Below are 23,419 nucleotides of genomic sequence, written 5' to 3'. Positions count from 1 at the left end.
GCCTTTTTGGTGAGTGGGGGAGTGAGTCTTGTGGGGCCCAATTGGTGTACCAAGCTTGCGTGTGTAGTTGGTGTTGCCTGCCCTGTATGTGGGGCGTGTTTCTGGGCAGTCGGGGAGGGGGGGTGGCCCTAACAATCAAATCTCCCTGATGATCCTAGAGTTTTAAAGCTGCTGCAATAGTCTAATCCTTCAGTTCAGTCCTGCCATAGTTTGTCTCTGCCACTGACCCACAAGTCTTTGGTATTGGCGTATGGCTCCTGAGACTTGCAAGTGGGCCCCTCTTCCAGGCTGTGCACCCCGGGTCCTCTGTTGAGGGATGACTGTGCTATGTCACAGGTGAGTGCCGTCCCCCCAGGGCAGTTCTGGGCTGCTGGGCTGTGTTGGGAGGCTCCCAGTCTGCTCAAATGATGGCTGAATGGGGCTCTGTTAATTCACACTGCTCCCCCTTCCCAGCTCTGGGACATTCAGCTGAGGTTGCAGGGAAGGCTAATGTCCACGCCCAGTTTTGTGGTGTGTGCCTGTTATTTGAAGCACTTCCGTCACACTGGGTTGTCTGGGGCAGCTTTGGGCTATGGGGCTGGCGATGGGCAGGAGTGTTTCCTTTCCACCAGGATGGTGGCTGTGAGCGGACACCCCCCTTTTCTTGGGAAGTTGTGTTGTTTAGTGAATTTTCTCAGCCACTGGATTATTGCCTTTTGTCTCAGAGCTCTCTTAGTTCTGCTCTTGACTTGACGTGCCCAAATTTCAATTCTTTGAAGCTTTCTGTATTGAGCTTCTTAGAGTAATTGTTTTAGAAAAAGCAAAAAGGATTTAAAAAAAAAAAAAAAAAAAAAAAAAAACGGCCCTCCTCAGAGATCTAATGGGTTATTGAAATGCTAATAGACAAAGCAACCAGGGCCATTAAGGAAAGGTGCACAGGGCAGAGAGATCAGCTTTGCTTCGGGATTTGCATATGCGCCTCAAGGCCTGAGCTCCGCCCTTCCCCTTTCTGTGTTCACCAGAACTCCAAAAATCCTCCACTTTTATTTTGGAGTTTTTCGTGTTGTTTTTTTTCTATGCCTGTCTCCTCTCTGCTGGGCTGGCTGCTCTCAGAGTCTCTGGTGTCTGGTCTCAGTCTGTCTATGGTTGGAGTTTGAATCAGTAGAATGAGTTTCCGATAAGAGCAGCCACTGCAATTCTCCCTTCTCCTTCCCGGAGCTGACAGCCCCTCCTCCCCCGGGACTGAGCCTGGCAGGGAGGGGCGCGGGTCCCCTGGCCGCAAAAACTTACAGATTTCGCTGATCTCAGCAGTTCCACGTTTTCATGAGTGTTGTATGAAGTATGCCCAAAGACAGATTGCTCTGTGGTGTCCAGTCCACGCAGTTCCTGGCTTTTTACCTACTTTCCTGGAGGAGTAACTAAAACATACAGCTCACCAGTCTGCCATCTTGCCCCGCCTCCTGTTCTTAATGTTTTAACCATTATTGAAAGTGGTATATTGAAGTCTCCTACTATTGAAGTAGAACCATCTATTTTTCCCTTTAGTTCTGTCAATATTTGCTTCATATATTTGGAATTCTGCTAATAAGCTCATGTGCCAGTTTGGATATATTATGTCCCCCAGAAAAGCCATGTTCTTTGATGCAGTCTTGTGGGAGCAGACTTATTAGGGTTGAAACTTTTGATTGCGTGTTTCCATGGAGATGTGACTCACCCAACTGTGGGACAGACCTTTTGATTAGATTATTTCCTTGGAGGCGTTACCCTGCCCATTCAGGGTGGGTCTTGATTAGATTACTGGAGTCCTTTAAGAGGAGAAGCTGAGAGAGACATTTTGGAGAGAGGGAGCTAAGATGTGTGGTCCAGAGTTTGCCCCTGAGAGAAGCTAAGAGCCAACACAGATGCTGATGCTTGGAGATGCTTGGAGATGCTGATAGAAGGACATTTGGAGTGGTAAGCCAAGAGATGAAGCCCAGAGTTTGCCTTGGAAAAGCTAAGAGAGGACCCCCAGATGTTGAGAGAGAAACACCCTGGGAGAAAGAAGCAATGACACCTGAGAGGGAAGAGCTAAGATAGAAGCACAGAAACATTTTGGAGAAAGCCATTTTGAAACAACCTGGGAGCAAGGGACCAGCAGACACCAACCACATGCCTTCCTGGCTGGCAGAGGTTTTCCGGATGCCATCAGCTGTTCTTCAGTGAAGGTATCCTCTTGTTATGCCTTAGACACTTTTATGGCCTTAGAACTGTAAATTTGTAAAAATTACAGAAAGTTTTATAAAAGCCAATCCATTTCTGGTATTTTGTGTAACAGCAGCTTTAGCAAAATGGAACAGCACATATATATTTGTAATTGTTATGTTTTCTTGTTGAATTGGCCCATTTATTAATATATAGTGTCCTTCTTTGTCCATTATAATAGTTTTTTACTTAAAGTCTATTGTATCTGATATTAGTACAGCTATCCCTTCTCTTTTGGTTACTGTTTGCATGGAACATAATTTTTCCATACATTCACTTTCAACCTACTTGTGTCTTTGAATTTAAAGTGAGTGTCTTGCAGACAGCATATAGTTGGGTCATGTTTTCTTATCTGTTCTGTCAGTCTCTGCCTTTGGAGAGTTTAATCCATTTACATTTAAAGTAACTATGATAATGCAGGATTTTCTTCTGCCCTTTTTTATTTGATCTTTGTAAGTATTGTACCTTTTTGTTCCTCAGTTCTTCTGTTAATGCCTACTTTCACATTTTATTTTTTGAAGTGTACCCTTTTGAGTCCCTTCTCATTTCTTTCTGTATATATTTTTCAGGAAATTTCTTTGTGATTACCATGGGGCTCAATACAACAACCTAAATCTGTAACAGTCATGTTTGATTTGATACCAGCTTAACTTCAGTAGCCTACACAAATACAATTCCTATAACCCTGCCTCCCCTCACTTTTTCTTTTACTTGTTACAGATTATATCATTATACATTGTATGTCCAGAGACATTGCTTTTTATGCATTTGCGTTTTAGAAGCTATAGTAAGTAACAAGTGAAGTTACATACAAAAAAATACAATACAGTAGGATTGGTGTTTATAATCACCCATATAATTATCATTACTAGAGCTCTTTATGCCACTTTGATCTACTGTCTAGTGTCCTTTCTTCTCAGTCTGAAGAACTCCCCTTAGCATTGCTTGTATTGCGGGTCTAGTAGTGATGAATTCCCTCAGCTTTTGTTTATCTGGGTACGAATTAATCTTCCCCTCATTTCTGAAAGGCAATCTTTCTGGATATAGAATTCTTGGTTGGCAATTATTTTCTTTTAGCACTTTAAGTATTTTGTCCCACTGCCTTCTTGTCTCCATGGTTTCTGATAAAAAAAATTGGCACTTAATCTTATTGGGGATCCCTTGTCCATAGCATGTTGCTTTTCTATTGCAGCTTTCAGAACTCTCTCCTTGTCCTTGGCATTCTACAGTTTTATATACATTCTACCATGTATCTTGTGTTATTCTTTTCGAGTTTTTCCTGTTTGGGGTTTGTTGGACTTCTTGGATTTGCATATTCACCTCCCTTTGAATTATCTTGACACCATTGTCAAAAATCATTGACCATATATGTGTGTCTATTTCTGGACTCTGTTTCACTGATTTCTTTGTTTAGCCCTACCCAATACCATGCTGTCTTGGTTACTGTCTTCTTATTAGATCTTAAAATCAGGTAGTTTAAGTTCCTCCATCTTTGCTTTTCTTTCTTGAGATTGTTTTGGCTATTCTAGGTCCTTTGCATTTCCATGTAATTTTATGATCAGCTTGTCAGTATCTACAAAAAGGCCTTTGGGATTTTCATTGGAATGCCATTGAAACTATATAGATTATTTCAGGAGAATTGGGAATCTTTACCTTTTTACGTCTTCTAAGCCAGAGGTTGGCAAACTTCAGCTCTTGGGTCAAATCTGGCCTCCCACCTGTTTTTGTAAATAAAGTTTTATTGGAACACAGCTATGTTCAGTCATTTACATTTTGTCCATAGCCGCTTCCGTGCTACAGTGGCAGAGTTGAGTACTTTTGACAGAGACCTTATGGTGCAGTGTTTACAATATTTACTATCTGACCCTTTACAGGAAATATTTGCTGAACTCTGTTCTGACTCATGAGCATGGTATATTTCTCTTTTAGGGTCTTTAATTTTTCCCAACAATGTCTTCTAGTTTTCACCGGGGTTATCTTTTATGTCTTTTGTTACATCTATTTCTGTATATTTAATTTTTTTGTGATTCTAAATAGAATTTATTTTTAACTTTATTTTCAAGTAGTTTGTTGCTAAACATGGAAATACAATTGATTTTTATATATTGGCCTTATATGCATCAACTTTGTTGCATTTCTTTTGTTAAATTTCATCGGTCTTTTTTTTGTAGATTCCTTTGGGTTTTCTATGAACCCATTATATCATCTATGAATAAAGACACTGTCATCCTCATGAAATGACCATCAAGTGAGATTCATTCAAGAATATTCCTGCATGGGTACAGGAAAAAGGCCAGTTTGACAAATAACTTCATCATAAGGAACAGTATTATACATGCTGGTTTTATGTAAAACTATTGAATTTAATATAAATTAATTTAAAGTAAGAAAAACAAACCAAAGAGAATTAGGCAGTCGCTGAACATAGGATAATTATTTCTTTATACCAAGAAACAGGAGATTCTTAAAAAAACAAAACAAAACAAACAAAAAAACCCTTAAAGGGTAAAAAAATATATTGTGAAAATGTTAAGTTGGAATCACTCTTTTTTAAAAATTTCATGTTTCAGTTTTGGACTGTATTGATTGACTCCCTGCTGTGAAAAAGAAGAAAGTAAATTTCATGACACTTCTGTCTACCTTCCCTTTTCGTATTCCTGTTTTTTGTTAATGTTCTTTTTTTTTTTTTCAGTTTATGCTTTCTGAGATTATATAATCTTTTTTTGTAATCATGCTGCCTCCATTGTTTACTCTCACTTTTATAGTTATGTGGCTCTACTACTTTTGCAATTTGTCTTACCACAAATTCTTTATTTTGATTCATCATTTGGTTGGCTATGGTTTAACATCAAGTCTGTCTGTCCGTCCGTCGTCCAGATTCCTTAAGGTTCTGAAAGCTTACTTGCCTTTCTTTCCCCCACCCTGCCTTGCAGTTGAGGCCTTTTTATGCCCTTCTTAAATTCCAGCTTCTGATCTGGTATCAAATCACATTAATCTCTTCCCCGCCTCAACCCTTAGAGACCCTCCCTTGAGATCCTTCATCTCCTGCTCCTGTCGGAATTGATTGCTGTTCTTAGTCTGAACTTTAAAATATTTATTTTAGTGATGTTTATTGCTCCAGAGTCATTGTGGTTTTCAGCTCAGTAGTCTTTCAGGGACAAAGTGGGGAGAGGTTTATTAGTAGAACAACATTAAGAAGAATGTATGTTGTTTCACAAAAGGTAGCAAACTACTCACACTGTTTTGGAGTTTTTTTGTCACATAAAATATCTTAAAGTTGTTTCGATATCATTTCACAAAGATCTCCTCTTTCTCTTTAATCACTTACAAATAATCCATTGGCTGGATGTGTATACTTAATTTAGCACTATTGAAAGGAATTTAGGGTATTTTTAAGCATTTATTATTATTAACAGTGGTGCAGTGATTAGCTTTGTATCTATGCCACTTTTGAGTATATTTGTTGAATTAGTTCCTAGAAATGAAATTTTAGTGTCAGAGTATATACAGTTGTTTTAACATGAAATAATTCATAAACACTAAAGAGGATTTATAATTTGTATGTAAGGAATAAAAAATTAAAACAAACTCTTGTAAATGATGAACTATAATTATAAAAATGTTCTTTCATGAATTGTAACAAATATGCCACACTAACGCAAAGTGTTTATAATAGGGTGTTATATGGGAAGTTTGTATTTTATGCATGATTTTTCTGTAAACCTACAACTTCTCTAATTAAAAACAACACACGAAACTCTCATATACCCTCCCCCCACTTAAGAAATAGAGTATTGCCAATGGCTTTGAACCTTCCTGCGTGCACCTCAATAGTTGTTTCCTCTCCCTTCCTTACAAGGGCAAACAATGTTCTGAGTTTTATATTTATTGTTCCCTTGCTTTTTGCTAGAATATTATGACATATTTATGAAACTCCAAGGAACATGTTAAGTTTTGCATGTTTTTATATTGGCTGTGAATTATATCACATTATTTGTATTCTCTGCAACTTGTTCTTTTCATTCAAAATTAAAGTTTTTGAGATGCATCCAAATTGATGCCTAACACACCAGTTCATTCATTTTCCCTGCTCCCTGCTGTATAGTAGGACATTGTGTGGAGATGCCCCAGTGTCGCCATACTCGGTTCATCATATAAAGGTTGTTTCTGGTGTCTTGATCTTTTACGTACAGTGCTCCCATAAGCATAAATGCACGTCTCTCCTGGAGCACATGTAGAAGAGTTTTCTGAAATATTCCAGGGAATAGAGTTGCTAGGCCATGTGTTACTCCATTATTCAGTTTATTTTGGTAATGTTAATGGACGTATAACATACAGACAGAAAATGCACAAAGTGAAAATGAATAGATCTCTAATGGGTGCAGAGTTTCTGTTTGAGGTAATGAAGAAGTTTGGGTAATGGATGTTGGTGATAGTAGCATAATATTTTGAATATAATCAATACCACTGAATTGTACACTTGAAAGTGGTTAAAATGGGAAATTTTGAGTTGTATATATGTTACTACAATAAAAAGTTTAAAAAAGAAAAACAGGAAAAAAATGGATAGCTCAGTGAATTTTCACAGTGAATATACCCACTGAGCCCTTTCCCAATAGAGAAATAGAAAATCTTCCTTCCCCTTAGAAGCCCCTCTTGTGCCCCCTTTTGTTAACAGTCTCCATCCCCTAGTCTCCTAGAGTAACTACCCACTTATTCTGACACATAATGCTTTATATATATATATATATATATATATATATATTTTTTTTTTTTTTTTTGCTTGCTTTTGAATGTTAGATAAATGGAATCATCAGTATTTATTTTTTTGGGTCTGACTTCTTTCATGCACTACATTTTTGAGATGCATTCTTGTAGGGTGTAGCTGTAGCTGGGTAGTATACCATTATTTGAATGTAATAAAATTATTTCTCTATTCTTTTGCTGATGGCCTTTTGGGTTGTTCTTATCTTTTTTTCCCCCCATTACAGTGTTCCTTTGAACATTTTTTAGTACTTCTTTTGCTGCCCCTGTGCAGGAAAAATTATCAGGGATAGAATTGCTGGGCAATTCTTCAGTTTTACAAAACAGCATCAAATTATTTTTCCAAGGTGATTGTAAACATGTGCAATTTAAATTTTGATATTTTGTTAAATTGCCCTCTGCAGTGGTTATATCCCTTTATATTTCCAACAGGAACATACTTGGAGAGTACCTGTTTCAGCATATCAGACTTTTTTCTTTGCCAGTCTGATAGGGGAAAAGGGCATCTGACTGACACTTAAGACTATACTTTATAAATAAACCTAATTAACACTGACCAGCCTAAAGATTTTTTATACCTTTTTTTTTTTTTTTTTCAGATCGAGACCTCAGATTATTGTTCACTCCCAGAGGATCTAGTGAGTATTTCTGCAAATCCTAGATTGGAGTTATCTGTGTCTTAGATTATAAATACTATAAGTAAATGACCATCACAGTTTTAGGAGTTTCTCTCCTTATTTGGTTTCTGAGCAAAAACTTTTAAATCTAACATGGTAACTATATTACTAAAATGCTAGCAATAGTGTTTCTAATGGGTGATTTCCTCCTCTGCTTTTAAAAAAATAAAGTTATATTGCTTTACATTAAATGGAAATCAAAAGGAAGAGACTATTATCTTGCCTTTCTATAGGAACCAGACTTAGGCTTGTTTTTCAGGAATGAGTTTGCGGTCTTATTTCCACTTGAATCCTTCTGAAGAAAGAACATGAGGTCCATATTTTGTCTTAACCAAGATTAAGCTGCAAAAGTGTTCTTTTGTATTCTGACCTTAGAGTAACTGCCTTGTCCTTTCCCTGCCTAGCTACGGAAGGGGAAGCACCATTTCTAGCTGGCAAAACCTCCTCACATTTAGTTGGTCTTCATGAAACTTTACCACCTGGGTTGGCAAACTCCTTGTGCTATAAAACCCAATCCAATGACTGTTTCAGCAAATGAATTTTAAAATTTCATCATTCTGTGTTACAGTATTGTTAATTTGCAGTTGTTCTAGATGTCTGCAACTCGGGCTGCTCTTGCTTATCAGACAAAGTAGTAAATCTACTTTAAATCCATTCTGTAATGTAAATATAAAATATATCACACATATGCATATATTTATAATGGGTTGTACCCTCAAACATTCCCACAGTAAAGCAGTGGCCCAAATAATTTCCAGATTTAGGGTAGACAGGATGAGATGATAGAAAGAAAGGAAAAGCAACCTTAGGTACAATCACAATATTTTATGCATCTGCCTCCTAGTATTGAGACCACTTTGCACCCAGAAGAATCTGAACTTTAAGATAGAGGTGTCATACTCATGGGACATAAGAATTTAAACTTTGAAGAATCCCTGGGTGTTCATCTGCCATTATTTATTTTTGTGTTCAGTTTGCAGTTTCTAAATTTTGAGTGGGTAGTGGGTATTTGATTGGATTTGCTAATCGGTTGGCTATATCAAGTACAATTTCCTTGGTGGTCTGCTTGGTAAAGGTGAGGGTGGGATTGTTGATGGCACATTGATAGACTTACCACCAGGTGCCCAGGAGGAATGGGGAGCATGCTGAGAGAACCCGAGTGCTGGCTTATTCGTTATGGTTTGAGTCCAGAGGCGAGGTTGGAGGCACCTCAGAAAGGATAGGGCATGGTGGCAAGATGGCAGGACCTCTTTTGGGTCCTGACTCGGTTTACCTACACAGCTGCATGAGCCCGGGAAGGGGAAGAGAAAGGGAAGAGCCTGGGTTCATGGCTTTTTTTTGTTGTTGTTTTCTGTTATTATTTTTTCGATCATTTTAATGAAACAGATATTTGACATTTTCTTTCCTCAAAACATTTGCCAGTCTGCTGCCATTGGTCTCAGAGGCCAGCAGTTATTTAAGAGTTCATGTTTTTTAAGGCACTGGCATTCTGCCCTCTACCCGGTCCATTTGTAGTGTCAGGATCTGAGTCCTTAGTTTACTAATTCTTCTCTTGGGACTGAGCTGGGAAGCGGGTTGGCAAAGGCAGAGCTGGTGTTGGGGAAGGAGCTGAAATATTGTCCCTCCTTTTTGTACAGCATTGGCTGGTCAAGGGTCACTCACACATGAGCTTATCCTGCCTCTGTTAGTCTTGCCTTCCCAAAACTAAAGCAAGCCTTGAGAGCAAAGATTGCAGGCTCAGATGCCTTCAGGGTCCAGGCAGGTAAGCTGAATGGGTGAAGCAGCTGGAAGTAATTTATAATGGGCGTTAGGGCTTATAGTGAACTGGAAAATGCTTGCCCCATATTTGGACATTTTGAAATCTGAAGTCCAAACAAAACACATAGCCAAGCTGGACTCACTCTGTAAGCCTCGAGGTCACAAGCCTCTGCTTCATCCCTGATGGCAAATGGCATTTGCTTGGAGCCTGAAGAACAAGCATCCAAGGGTCCTTGAACTGGTGGTTCTCCTGATTTTTAAGTTTCTTAGAATTCTTGGAGCATACGTTCAACATCAGCTTTAAAAAAGGCTGGCTGGCTGTGGCAGAGTTGCTTTAGAAGCCAAATAAATTTTACTTTTATTGCAGTAGTTAATCATCATGGGGGTACTTTCATCCATTGACTCCATGTGTTAAATCAACTCTGGAATGTTGTTGCACATTTTAAGACTGAAAATAGCTTCTTTTGTTCATTTCTACATTTCACATCTTATTTTGATGGTTATAGTATACTTATCCCTCTGAATGCTTTTTTAGTAAACTTAGATAAAAAGCAGCAGTGCTGACTACTACTTAGGAGGATTGTTTTTCATGTTCCAATTTTTCAGTTTCACCTATCTTTATATCCCAGTAAAAGGGCAAATGGATGATAAATCATTACCAAATGAAAAAAAATTTCCCGTGTCAGTCTTAAACACAGGCTTGTGACATAGTAAATGGATGCAGCTTGGAGACATATCTGGTGTCGGTGAGGGTTTCTCTGGGTGGAGAGGAGCAGACTAAAGCTTTATATCTGAATAAACTCCACCTTGAGAAGCTACTTTCTGGGTATTTTAAGCCTTTTTTTTTTTCCCCTAAATGAGGAGAGTCACCTGTCCTCAGGTGAACCTGCATGTGCATTTCTCGTTTGCCACTGTCCCTCTCTCTCCTCTCTGCCCCATTGCAGAGGGTGTCGGAGGTCTCTGACCATTGGTGGTACTCCATGCTCATCCTCCCGCCTTTGCTGAAAGATAGTGTGGCGGCGCCCCTGCTCTCTGCCTACTACCCCGACTGCGTGGGTATGAGCCCCTCGTGTACCAGCACCAGACGCACGGCAGCCGGCGACGTCAGCCCCGGGAAGCTGGAACCCTCCAAGGTGGCCCCCAGTGCACTCGGTGAGAGCTGCTCCTGACACCTCCTGCTTTCCTCTCCCCCTCTTTCCCTGGAAACGTGTGGGTGAGCTATATGTAAAAGAGCTCCTTTTTAAGTGTGTTTAAGTACTGGTATAAAGCTTGCTACTTTGGTGGTTTGGTTACACTCTGGGTCAAATCATATTGTCTCTGTATGTCATGCAGCTAATTTTTCCTTGAATTGTGTCTGTGGTGTTTGAGTTTTTATTTGCAGGTTGGGTGGCTGTATAATTTAATGATAATGTGAACTCTGAATTATGAGAAGAAAGTTTTTACCTATGTGACAGCCCTTCTCTTTTCTCTCTAAATCTTTCTGCCTCTAATTGGTGATCCCAGCAAAATGACTCTAAAATAAAACAAACCTCCCCACTAGAGAAATAATCAAGAAGGACAACTCCAGGTCAGGGCAGGCATGGCTGTCACTGTTCACTCTAAAGGAATCTTTAAAATTCTGTATCAGAATTCTTGGTGTAGAAGCAAGAATTCTAGGTCTTCCGCTACCTGCACTCTAACTGCATTCTAGGTTGCGCAAATGGATCTTTATCTTGTGGCCTTATCTTTAGGCATGTAACCTAAAGATAACACTGGGCCCTCTTAATGTAGATGTAGTGCAACTCAAAGATAAAGTGGTAATCCCCATCGTTAATGAAGGTGGAAAGAAAAGGCACTCATATGCTAATACTGGGAGTGTATATTTATGAAGGACAATTTGGCAGTGTGCTTCAGTGCCCAAACCTTAAAATAGATACCTTTTGATCCAGCATTGCCATTTCTAGGAATTCATCCTAAATAAATTATTAGAAATAAATCCAAAGATTTATATGCAAAGAAATTCATTGTGACATTTATAATAGTGAAAAGAGTGGATGAAATTTAAATACCTAGCCATGGGGAATGGTTAAATAATAACAAAAGATTGTATGGCCCTTGATGTCATATATAAATAACATGGGAAATGTTTATGATATAGGGAAAAAAACAGGCTAGAAAAACAGTATTTTTATGCATTTTTTTCCTGCTTTGTAAAAACAAATATCTATTACACTTAATATTATCTATTAATGAAACAGAACTAAAGGTAGATTATACCTCTAAATGTAACCCTGCCAACAGGGATAATCATTGTTCGGTGATTTTTTTATTTCCTTCTGTGAATCTATTAATTTTACAACCAGGAAAATGCAAAAAAAAAGGTTAATTTCCAAATACATTTCCCCACCAAGGAAATGAAAAGGTTGTGAATAAAGGTGGGAAAAAGACTTGTTCAATTAGTTAATATTTTGTCTCACTAGATAGAGGAAACAGAAGTATTTATGCAGGATATCGAGTATGGAGCTTGTCTAGTCTTTCAATTTTAGTTTGTTTTTGCTTTTTGATGTCAATTTGGCAGGTACGTTTTGTAAGATTTCCCTGTTTGGTCTTCTGTTAGTTCCAGGCATGAACCGCTATTTCCAGCCTTTCTATCAGCCAAACGAGTGTGGGAAAGCCCTCTGCGTGAGGCCTGATGTGATGGAGCTGGATGAGCTCTATGAGTTCCCAGAGTACTCCCGAGACCCCACCATGTACCTGGCTTTGAGAAACCTCATCCTGGCGTTGTGGTACACTAACTGCAAGGTAAGTAAAGGCTGTGTTGGCTAATAGCGCCTTGACAGAGTGCTCATACCGAAGGAGAGGACCTGCTTTACCTGATGATGGAATGTTTAGATCAGGGTTTCTCAACTTTGTCACTGTTGTCTTTTTGGGCAGATAATTCTTTGTTGTGGGGACTGTCCCCTGTATTGTAGGATGTTTAGCAGCAACCCTGGTCTCTACCCACTAGATGATTCTACTACCTCCCAGTTGTGACAGCCAAAAATATCTCCAGACATTGCCAAATGGAAGCAAAATCGCCTCCATTGAGAGCCACCGCTTTAGGACATATGTAATTGGAATGAATGCTTGACTCACTAGGAAGTGAGTATGAGGTGCAAAATATGGTCCAAAAAAATTGCAATAGCAATGCCAGAGGAGGAAAAACTTTAACGATTGGATTCTAAGCTCCTTGAGGGCAGAGATAAAGTATTAATGACCTCAGCATTCTCAAACAATCAAGAGCAGTGCTTTTGTGTATATTGAAACTGAATAAATGTTTGATAGCATAGCATCCACCTTGAAAGGGGTGAAGGTAAATGTAGAAGGGACCAGTTTTTGTTTTGTTTTGTTTTGTTTTCAAACAAAAGTTTTGTAATCTAGAAGTTAGGATTTAAGGGATGATTATGATTACTGAATCATTATAAAGATACTCCTTTTTTACTTTCTGATATATTTGAGTAGACAGAGGGAAATACCTGAAATCTCTGAACAGTTATCCAGCTGCCTTGATCTCTGATAATGATTGTATAGCCTTTATCTTGTGCCCTGGTGATTGTAAAAACCTTGTGACTAGAAAAAATAAAAAAATTAATAAAAATAAATAAATAAATAAACAAACAAAAACCTGTGACTGATCCTCAGTTGTACCCATTTTATCTGGATTTTTGACTTTGGAGTCTTGATCACTACTTAATGAAAGGCCTTGAACTAACCCACCCCAATTCCAAAGTTATCTTGCTAACCAAAGCTGGATCTAACCAAAATGGGCTCAGCTGACGTGCAGTAGCTTAGACTTTAACCTACAAGTCCCCTATACCTCATTATTTACTAAGAATCATGCCGATCATTGTATTAAGGCCGCCATTTTCTTACATACATTCTGTGACTAAGCATGTGATCAGTCTGGCCATGCTCAATAATTAGATCACCTCTAAATACATCATCTGGAGCCATTTCGCTCATTATCCTAAAACCTGCCCATCTTTTGATACTGTAAAAATATCAGAATTACTGCAGTTTGGGGAGACAGATTTGGGGGCCTATAGGCCATCTGCTCTCCTGCTTTGCACCTCACAATAAACTCGTTCCCTCTTTGAAACCCTGGTGTCTCAGGAATTGGTCATTTGAGCCCATTGGGCAAAGAATCCACCACCGTTGTCCAGTAACAGTTCTCTGTCAAAATAAGTAGGGTTACCTAGTATTTTTCTTATTTACTAATTTCTTCAGCAGTTATTTGAGTGACCGCTTAATGCAGAACATTTTGCAAGATGACCAAAGTAGGTTTGATTAAAGATCTATATTCCAGTTTCATCCCATTATTTCACTGGATTAGATTCAAGGATGAGATGAGATAGTTGCATTTAGTTATGGCTGTGAATGCAATTTAAACGAATTATACCTAGGTGGGTAGGTCAAGTAACGTACAATTACTGTTTCCTGCCCAACAAGTTTGAGATAGGTGCTTAGTAGACATTTGCTGAGCTGAGCAAAATTGTGGTGAGAATTTCCTGTAAGTTAGTTATAAAGTCTGTTTCAGAAACAGCCTTGGATTCCTTTTTCTTCAGTTTATTTGACTTTGCAGTTTGACTTATGCAAGGGAAGAATCTTAAAGAGAAAAAATCCTAAATTTGTCAGTCAGGTTCTATTTTAATTTTGAATAGGAGGGAATATTTGTGGTATATATTTAATACTATAGTGGAACAAAACAAATATGTTTGCTTTAAAAGAATCAAAGACTTGGAAATGATTTTTTAAAGCATCGTGAATACAAACAAGTTGTGTTTTCCTTCTGCAGCCATCCAAGCCAATGTTGTGTGTGTGTTTTTTTTTGTGGATAATTCAAGTATATGCTCATCTTCCTGTGTTTAATCAGGTCTGGTTATGCTGGGAGTTGAGGACAAGGGGGAGAGGCCCAGGCTGGAGACCCCTTGGTGCCTGTTCTCTTTTCACGGCCCTGGGCAGAGGCAGTGGCTGAGTTGCTCTTGAGTCTGGAAAGAACCAAGGCCTTGCCAAGGCAGGGGTCAGCAGAGAAAGGCAGTCTCCCCACAGGCTCCTTTGTGGTCCCCAAGGTTTTATCAGTTGTGGGAATCCAGTTTTCACGCTGCCAGTAAAAGTAGCAGCCTCGTAGTCGCCTTTACTGGGTGGTTTATTGAGTCAGAAATATGCCATGGCCTGCCCCTGTGGAGCAGTCATTCTCCACTGAGGGGAAAATTATCTGATAAAATACAAATTGCTGTTTCCTTCTTTTTGTTCCTTTCTTTATTTTTACCCCCACCAGGCAAACCTCCCTTTGTTCTTATTATCTTAGTGATAAATGAATTTGAATTATCCTGAGAAGTGTTTTTTTTTTTTAATTGCGGCAAAATGCATGTAATGTAACATTTACCATTTTAAAGTGTATAATTCAGAGGCATTAAGTAATTCAGTGTTGCAAAGCCATCACCACTATCTAGCTCCAGAACTTTTTTATCACCCCAAGAGAAATTCCCAACCCGTTAGGCAGTACTCCCCAGTCCTTGGTATCCCCAGCCCCTGGCAACCAACAATCAGTGCCAGTTCTGGCTATTTCAGATAAATGGAGTCATACAAGGTGTGACCTTTTGTGTCTGGCTTCTTTCACTTTGTATAAAGTTTTCGGGGTTCATCCATGATTTAGCACATATCAGAACTTCATTCCTTTCTGTAACTGAATAGTACTCTGTTATGTGGATATACTACATTCTGTTTATCCATTCATCTGTTGATGGACACTTGGGTTGCTTCCACATTTTGGCCATTTAAATAGTACTGCTGTGAGCATTTGTGGCCATGTTTTTTATTTCTCAAACATTGTCTTACTTTCCCTGTTACGATCACAATCACCACAAAATGTGTTGGCTTAAACAATGGGAATTTATTGGCTCACGGTTTTGAGGCTGAGAGAAGTCCAAAATCGATGTATCAGCACAACGCCGCTTTCTCCCTGAAGACTGGCGTTCTGGGGCTGGCTGCTGGCAATCCTTGGGGTTCCTCGGCTTTTCCTTCACATGGCAGTGCACATGGCAGGGTCTTCTCCTTTCCCTTCTGAGTCTTCCAACTTCTGGCTACCTCCTATGGCTTTCTCTGTGTCTGAATTTATTCTGCTTTAAAAAGGACTCCTGTAATCCAGACGAAAGTCCAACCAGATTCAGTTGGCCATGGCTTAGCTAAAAATAACATCTTAAAAGGTCCTATTTACAGTGGGTTCACATCCACAGGAACGAAGATTAAGGACATGAATTTTTTTTCCCCTGGGATCCATAATTCACACTTCATTTCAATTATTTTAAATATATACCTAGGAATAGAATTGATGGGTCTTGTGGTAGTTCTGTGTTTAAGGTTTTGAAAGACTGAGAGTTGTTTTTTAATTTTTTTTTAAATGATGTGGTTTTATTTCCAAACACAGGAAGCGCTTACTCCTCAGAAATGTATCCCTCACATCATTGTCCGGGGTCTTGTGCGCATTCGATGTGTTCAGGAGGTGGAAAGGATACTTTATTTTATGACAAGAAAAGGTCTGATCAACACGGGAGTTCTGAGTGTCGGCAGCGACCAGCGTCTTCTTCCTAAAGATTACCACCACGTAGGTGCCCGGAGCTTGAGCTATCACGCCGCCGCCAGTCACAATAAATGCTAGTGTGTTACTGTGCCTAATACCAGTAAAAATGCCATCATCAGCATAAAAGTTGTGGAAGCAGGACTTCTGTAGAATATGTGTTTTTCTTGAGAGTGGAAACGCTGTTTCCCTAACTGTAGAAAGAGAGGAGTGGGTTATTTAGGACAAATAACACTGTACCCTTTAGGAAAATCACTTTCTAGAGATATCAGAGAAATGTAGATGATCTTATATTGCTTGGCAGTTGGTATCTTCCAGGACAACTAAAACAGTACATTGCCCTAATTGGACTTTTCTTTCTTTCATTTTTTTTTTTTTTCTTTAAGAAATCGGTCATCATTGCTGGGGCTGGTCCAGCAGGATTAGCAGCGGCTCGGCAACTACATAACTTTGGAATTAAGGTAGGATTTGGGACACAGGCAGAAACAGGGAGGTAACTGCTCCTTTGGTCCATATTTTCTAAAATTTATAAACCTTATTCCTTATTTTAGTAAAGAATGCTAAATATATCTTCGCAACTTGACCCCAGAAAAGATAGAAAATTTGGAATTGCTTTAGCAAAAAAAAAAAAAAAAAGGGGTAGAGGAAAATAGTAATTCCCACAGTTTTAGGCTCTGATGAGCAAACCAGAAGAGATTCTAGTTTGGCATTAAAGCAGAAATTCTTGACAATTTTTATTGACACAGTGAAGGAGAACCTGGTTTTAAAAAAACAAAAAACAAACCTTGCTTCTGCAGTAATTTGAGACCTCAAATAGCAGCATGGAAATTCATCATTTCTTGTGTAAGTTTATGAAATGCCCAGTTAAATTTTGTTATACAAATCAAAGACACACCATTTTAGTTTGTTAAAGCTGCCAGAACACAATTTACCAGAAATGGGTCGGCTTTTTCAATGGGGATTTATTAGGTTACAAATTTACAGTTCTGAGGCCATGAAAATGTCCAAATGAAGGCTTCAGGAGGAAGGTACCTTCTCTGAGGACAGGCTCCTGGCATCTGGAGTTCCTCTGTCACACGGGAAGGCACACGGCGACATCTGCTGGTCCTTCTCTCCTGGTTCTGTTCTAAGCTCTCGCCAAAATGTCTCTGAGTGTTTCCTTCTGAGCATTTGTGGGTCCTCTCGTAGCTTCTCCAGGGCAAACTCTGGATTTCATTTCTTAGCATCACTGAGCTCTCTGAGTTTCTTCTGTCTTTTATCCTCTCATAAAGGACTCCAGCAAGGGGATTAAGACCCATCCTGAATTGGGTGGGTCACAGCTCCATGGAAACAACCTGATCAAAAGGTCCCACCCACAATAGGTCTGCACCCAGAGGAGTGGATTAAAAGAACATGGCATTTTGTGGGGTACATAACAGTTACAAAGCAGCACACACACCTTGAATCTTACTCTGAAAAACAAAAATCTTTGCTTTTGGAAGCAAATTTGATTTAGTTATTAACTCATTTGATTAATACAGAATTACATGACTTTTAAAAATACAGTATATATTTAAGTAGGTCACTTCCCCAAGGTAGGATTTACTTTTTCTTTTCACTTAGTATGTTATCTTACCTTGGTTTGTTCAAAATTACCAAAATAGAGGCTATGACAAAAAAAAAAAAAAAAAAAAAAAAAATTGTGTGATTGTTTCTAATTTCCATTAAATTCATTCAAATTAACCATCCCTTACACTTCTGTGACTTCCTAGGTCTGATATATTTCTCCTTTTTTTAAAACTTATTTTTCAAGGACTTTGGTTTTCAGCTAAACCAAAAGTATAAATTAATTTGGAAGAATTGAATTAGTCTTTTCACTATTCTCTCTTGGGCTAGGAAATGATGACTGCTTTTTTCACAATTCGTTCTTTACTGGAAGGTTTTCAGAGATAAGAAAAGTTCTCAGAAGCTACTTCTAAGATAGGTTTTCCTCTTTAGCTGAACAGAAGCTCTGAGTCTTGCATTACATTATATTGCTGTCCAAACAAAAGTGTCCAAGTTGGATTTGTATGAGGTGTGCTTATGTTTCCAAATATTTTCTTTGTGGTCTTCAGCTATAAAGTGTTGTAATAGTCTATTTATTTTAGTGTTAGATATTAGGCCAGAGTTTTGGTTTTTTGTTTGTTTTTTACTTATTTATTCTTGGCAAACCCACAGATCATATTACAGGGAAGATGGTAATACCTGAAGTCTAGGGAGGTGGTTTTTAATGTTTAGCCTTCCTTTTATACTAGAAAGAAACTGAAAATGGGTGTTTCTGTGTTAAACTGAAGTTGGAGAAATACAGTGTGCAAGATAGAACCACAAGTTTTAGCTTTCCCATTTGAAGAAATGAGTAATTTAGGTCTGAAGGAAAAAAAATGTCTAAAGGACCCTACTGCTGTCCCTGACTCTTCCCAAGTGATGAGGGGATAAGCACAGAGGCCATCCAGCCCTCTGCTGGTTAGGAAAATAGAGTAACCTGAGATGGTTAACTTGGGGACCCTCCTCCTTCTCCTTTTATTTATTATAGCTGGGTGTTCTTTGTTTTTGAACTTTTAATTTTGAAGTAATTTCAGACTTACAGGGACCCTCTTCTTGAACAGTTTAAAGTGCTTTTAGGAATCTGGAAACAAAATGACTAGCCTTGCACTGAAGACAGGTGAAACCCCAGCTGTTCACCCCAGGGCAGCTCTGGCTGTCTCCAGCATTACAAATTTGGAAGAGATAAAATAACCCCGTGAGGTCCCTACCAGGTGAGGTCGGTCCCATGAGGTCAGACTTCTATACAGTGGCCTAAGAATTTTTTTTAAAGACTATTCGTATCTTAAGGAAGTTAAGGCATATTTGCAAAGCTAAAGTGAATTCTGCTACAGATGTAGATAGATATTTCATAGGAAAAAAATCACCTCTTTAACCTTTTTAATTTATAGAATATTATTTAATAAAAGCTTTCAAAGTACATTTCATGTGCTGGTTCATCAAATCTTATCTGATTTGAGAGGAAACAGTTGAAAGGACTAGTCCACTCAGTTATTCATTGCTAGAATCTGGATTATTTTTTTAGCATCTACTCTGGTTTCTGTTCACACTGCTTTTTAAAGTCGTTTTTCAGTAATCTAATAAATTAGCCAACTATGGAGCTTATCAGTGTCATTCTTTATTTTTATATTATTGTATTTGATCTAACCCTTCTATTTAGCTTTCCTAATTGTCTTCTTAGGTGACTGTCCTAGAAGCCAAAGACAGAATTGGTGGCCGAGTATGGGATGATAAATCTTTTAAAGGTGTCACCGTCGGAAGAGGAGCCCAGATTGTCAATGGCTGTATCAACAACCCAGTAGCATTGATGTGTGAGCAAGTGGGTCTCTTTAAGATGTGTATTGTAGATAGAGAAAAGAAAAATGGTCTCAGTTTGCTTGTGTGTAGTATTACTGTGCTTCTAAAAGAGATAATATATTAGAACCCCAAAATGATTTCTTGCCCCTCTATCCCCTCTGCAAAGTAAATAAGAACAATTACAGTTCTGTCTTTCTGAGAAGGCAGAACTAGAGAACTAACAAGATTTTTTTTTCCCCTTTTCTTAAGAAGTTTCATTTTATTTGTGTGCTACTTGCAGGCCACTTGGTTAGCTCGTTGTTTTAGGGTTGCCAGATTTAGCAAATAAAAATACAGGATGCCCAGTTAAATTTGCATTTCAGCTGAACAACAACTAATTTTTAACATAAGTATGTCCCAAATGTTCTATGGGATATTTTGCATGTGCTATTTGGACATATTTACACTAAGAAATTAGTCACTGTTTATCTGAAATTCAAATTTAACAGGACCTCCTGCTTTCATCTGGCAATCCTTCATAGTTTCTTTGAAGACCTGGTAGGCCCAAGGTTTTTTCTGAAATAGCTGTCGATACTGAATTTCGTTTCAGCATCTCGTATGTGTGTTTGTGTGTTCATTCACACGAGAGTCCTCTGTGGAGGTAGAATGTCAGAGTAAGGAGGGGCAGTCCGTGACTCTAGAATCTGAAACATGGATAAATAACTGGCTGAGAAGTTACAGGGTGCATGGCATGGAAACTGTTGCTCTCTCCCTTATATTTCATAAAAAATGAGGTCTCATAGATTTTGAGCTCTTTTTTCATTGCCTGTCTTTGCTGCCATTCCCCATTAGCTTTATTTTTTGCAAGGTACTGGACCATTTTCTCCATGAGAGCTCTGTCAAATTTCAGCTTAGAACCTGTAAATATTTTTTCCAAGGAAAATTTTCACCTTCTTATTCTTATTATTTTGAAGCTTGGCATCAGCATGCATAAATTTGGAGAAAGATGTGACTTAATTCAGGAAGGTGGAAGAATAACTGACCCCACTATTGACAAGCGCATGGATTTTCATTTTAATGCTCTCTTGGATGTTGTCTCTGAGTGGAGGAAGGATAAGACTCAGCTCCAAGATGTCCCTTTAGGAGGTATGGGGAGAATGGTGTTCTGATTGTACCATCGGAGTCTCATTCTAAACCAGCCACATTCATTCATGAAGCTGGATGATTGCAATAGGTTCCATCCTTAAGAGTGTTCCTCGGACTGCTGAGTTATCCAGACCGTTGCCCAGTTGGCAGAGGGCGCTCGGAACTTCCTCAAGGACCCTTAGATACTTGTGCGTGTGTACAAACACACAGGAACCTTACCACCTTACTTCACATAAAAACAGGCGTGTTAAGAAATAATTTAAATGTTTAATTTTAAATTTCCCAGAGGAGCTTACTTGTAAAGAAACGTGTGGTAAGCCCTGTGTGAATAAATAGTCACCCCATGAAGTCTTTCCTAGGTAAGGTTTCTGTGTGGCAGGATTTCTTCTCTTTCCTTTTTGTGGGCTGTAGAGTAAGGCTTTTTCCAATATATTTTAAGAATGCAACAATGTGTATTATAATGTAAGAGTGTTGATTCTTACCCTCTCTAGGTTTTGGTACTTAAATGGGGATTATACCACAATTCTTTAGAAAACTTGCCTCTTTTTAATAACTCATTCCCCTGAAGGTGCTGGACAGCTGAGTTTACCATCTTGCTTCTTAAATTGATACTTAATCTATAATTTTATTACCTGAATGTATTCACTTGTAGTTTCTGGAGACATGTCGGAGTTTTTTAAAGAATGGACACTTGAACTCCAACGTGTAAGATACTAATTTGCTTTAACTGTATATTTCTTTGCAAGGGTTCTCAATTATTGATCCTGGCACACTCCATCTCTGATTGGGGTGAACTTCTCAGTAGCAAGGACTGTCTAGCTCTTCTTTTTATCTTTTCCCTACCCCCTCAAAAAGAATGAGCCATACCCATCACCCTTAGTAGTGTTGACTGATTAACCATAATGGAACATTTATAGAAACTTACCAAGTCAACAGGGATCTTATAATGAAATGTTTTTAAATTTTCTGGAGTTGAGAACAGTTCTTAGGCTGACTTGTAGTATATCCTCAGAATTTGGTTACTGTTTTTGCTCATGTGTGGCAACCTCTGGAGGGGTTTTTCTTTACAGTTCTTTCAGGGTCACCAAATAAAAAAATTAATAATACTGCTCTTTGTCTCACCCTTACTTAAAAAAAGTTAAGAGAGGGTCAGCAATACTTAACTGTGTAAGTCGTTTCATCTTATTAATGTTCCTTTAAAAGCTTTACTATCGGTACATACGTCTCATTATAGAAGGTTAAAGTTGTATACTGCCTTCCAGTATCTCAGCTCTCTGAGATCTCCCCTTATTAGCACATAGCTGAGGAAACCAAAATGTCAGTACTAAGGGGCTGGAGGTAGTTTCACAAAGCATGCATACTTAAGCTTTTAAATATTATTTACATAAAAAATCATATTAAATCTATTTATATTTAATTTTATATGCTGCTTTAGCAATCTCGGTTCTTCCCCCTTGCCAAAACCTACAGGACAGAAGTGTAGAAAGTATATAATAGGGGGAAGAATGAAACTGTTATAAGGAGACACAAAGTGACCAAAAAAAAAAAAAAAAAGCCCAGTGGTTGAGGGGCAAAAGTCTGGTACACATCCAGAAGTTCCTTGGACATCTCCATGTTACAGTCTAGTATAAGACTTGATAATTTTAATGAGAGTTTTGAGTTGTCCAAAAAGTTAAATGATATTCAGTTCTGTTTCTAGTCATGCAAATGCACCATACTTTATAGAAACTGAATCTGAAATGTGTGTGTTGGATGGTTGTCATCACTGGGAAGATTACAAAGAAGAAACCTGTACTAAGATGCAATTAGTGAGACATGAGGCTGGAATCTAAGCCAGTATTTGGAGCCATATCACGGGGCTGTGTATATATAGTTAAAATTTCCAGTTGAATGGTATTGATAAGTGCTAGGGGTTGGTAAAGGGGAGAGATTCCTGAAGCTTGCAGTGCCTGAGTGATGTTGCCTGAAGGGATGAATGGGTTTGGGGTGGGAGAGGACATTTTGGTGAGGGAGAGTGGTAGTAGCAAACCTGGCAGGGTTGGAATTTACCAGAAAAAGATTCAGCAGCAGAGTTTTTAAGAGGGCAGGTTTAGTAGCTACCTTTGGAAAGACTCAAGATATGCTTGCATTATTAGGTGTGGTTTTAGGAGTTCATTACCCAGGCAGTAGGGAACCAGTAATTAAAAATACCGAGGCAGAGGGCTGACATGATGGATGTCATAATGGAATATTCTTATTTGGGAGACATTATAGCCAATTAGACTGCTACAGTTCCTAGTTGAGGTGAGGTGTGAGAAGAACTGGACTTCAAGGTGATGGCAGTGGGGTGGGAAAGGGAACGGTGATCCTCTGTGTATTTGTGTGCAGAGTTACATGTAGGATGTACTTTAATTTCTATATCTTGAGCAAAAGAAGAAAGTTTTTCAATTAAGCAGAAATGAAAGTCTTAAGGATATAGAACCTACATAACTTTGTTTCTAGTTGTTTTTACTTCCTGAGAGAAATTAATCTTATCAAGATGCCCTTTTCCTCCCCGCCTCCCCCCCCCCGCCCGCCTCCCCGCCGAGTTTACTTGGGAAAGGACTTTGGGTTTTTGGGGTGAAGAAGGTTGAATAAGGAATTGGAGGATAATTTTAATCTGTTTTTGTTTTTTTTCTGCTTTGATACATTCCCATTACAGAAAAGATAGAAGAGATCTACAAAGCTTTTATTAAGGAATCTGGGATCCAGTTCAGTGAGCTGGAAGAACAGGTGCTTCAGTTTCATCTCAGTAACCTGGAATACGCCTGTGGCAGCAGCCTCCGTCAGGTGCGCTCCGTCCGTGAAGCGTGTGCTTTGAAAATATTTGTTTTGCATGGAGGCATATAGCTTGATGTTGAACTCCGGCGGGTTTGGGTAAACAGGAAAGAATGGTTCTGCTTGG

At 38.7% G+C, this 23,419-nt stretch overlaps 1 protein-coding gene across 2 annotated transcripts in view; it reads left to right on the top strand.

The window, feature by feature from the left end:
* The window catches only part of KDM1B (lysine demethylase 1B), a 62,119-nt gene that overhangs the window by 26,957 nt on the left and 11,743 nt on the right, over positions 1-23,419 (top strand). For both annotated transcript variants that reach the window (XM_037842127.1, XM_037842129.1), the window contains 8 exons: positions 7,584-7,622; positions 10,364-10,571; positions 12,016-12,200; positions 15,865-16,041; positions 16,401-16,475; positions 19,256-19,393; positions 20,325-20,496; positions 23,177-23,304. In XM_037842127.1, the coding sequence (XP_037698055.1) occupies positions 7,584-7,622; positions 10,364-10,571; positions 12,016-12,200; positions 15,865-16,041; positions 16,401-16,475; positions 19,256-19,393; positions 20,325-20,496; positions 23,177-23,304 (1,122 nt within the window). The remainder of the gene's footprint in view (positions 1-7,583; positions 7,623-10,363; positions 10,572-12,015; positions 12,201-15,864; positions 16,042-16,400; positions 16,476-19,255; positions 19,394-20,324; positions 20,497-23,176; positions 23,305-23,419) is intronic.

This window comes from Choloepus didactylus, chromosome 7 (assembly GCF_015220235.1).
Source record: "Choloepus didactylus isolate mChoDid1 chromosome 7, mChoDid1.pri, whole genome shotgun sequence".
In the NCBI taxonomy this organism is placed as follows: domain Eukaryota; kingdom Metazoa; phylum Chordata; class Mammalia; order Pilosa; family Megalonychidae; genus Choloepus; species Choloepus didactylus.
This window is presented reverse-complemented; position numbering and strand designations above follow the sequence as displayed.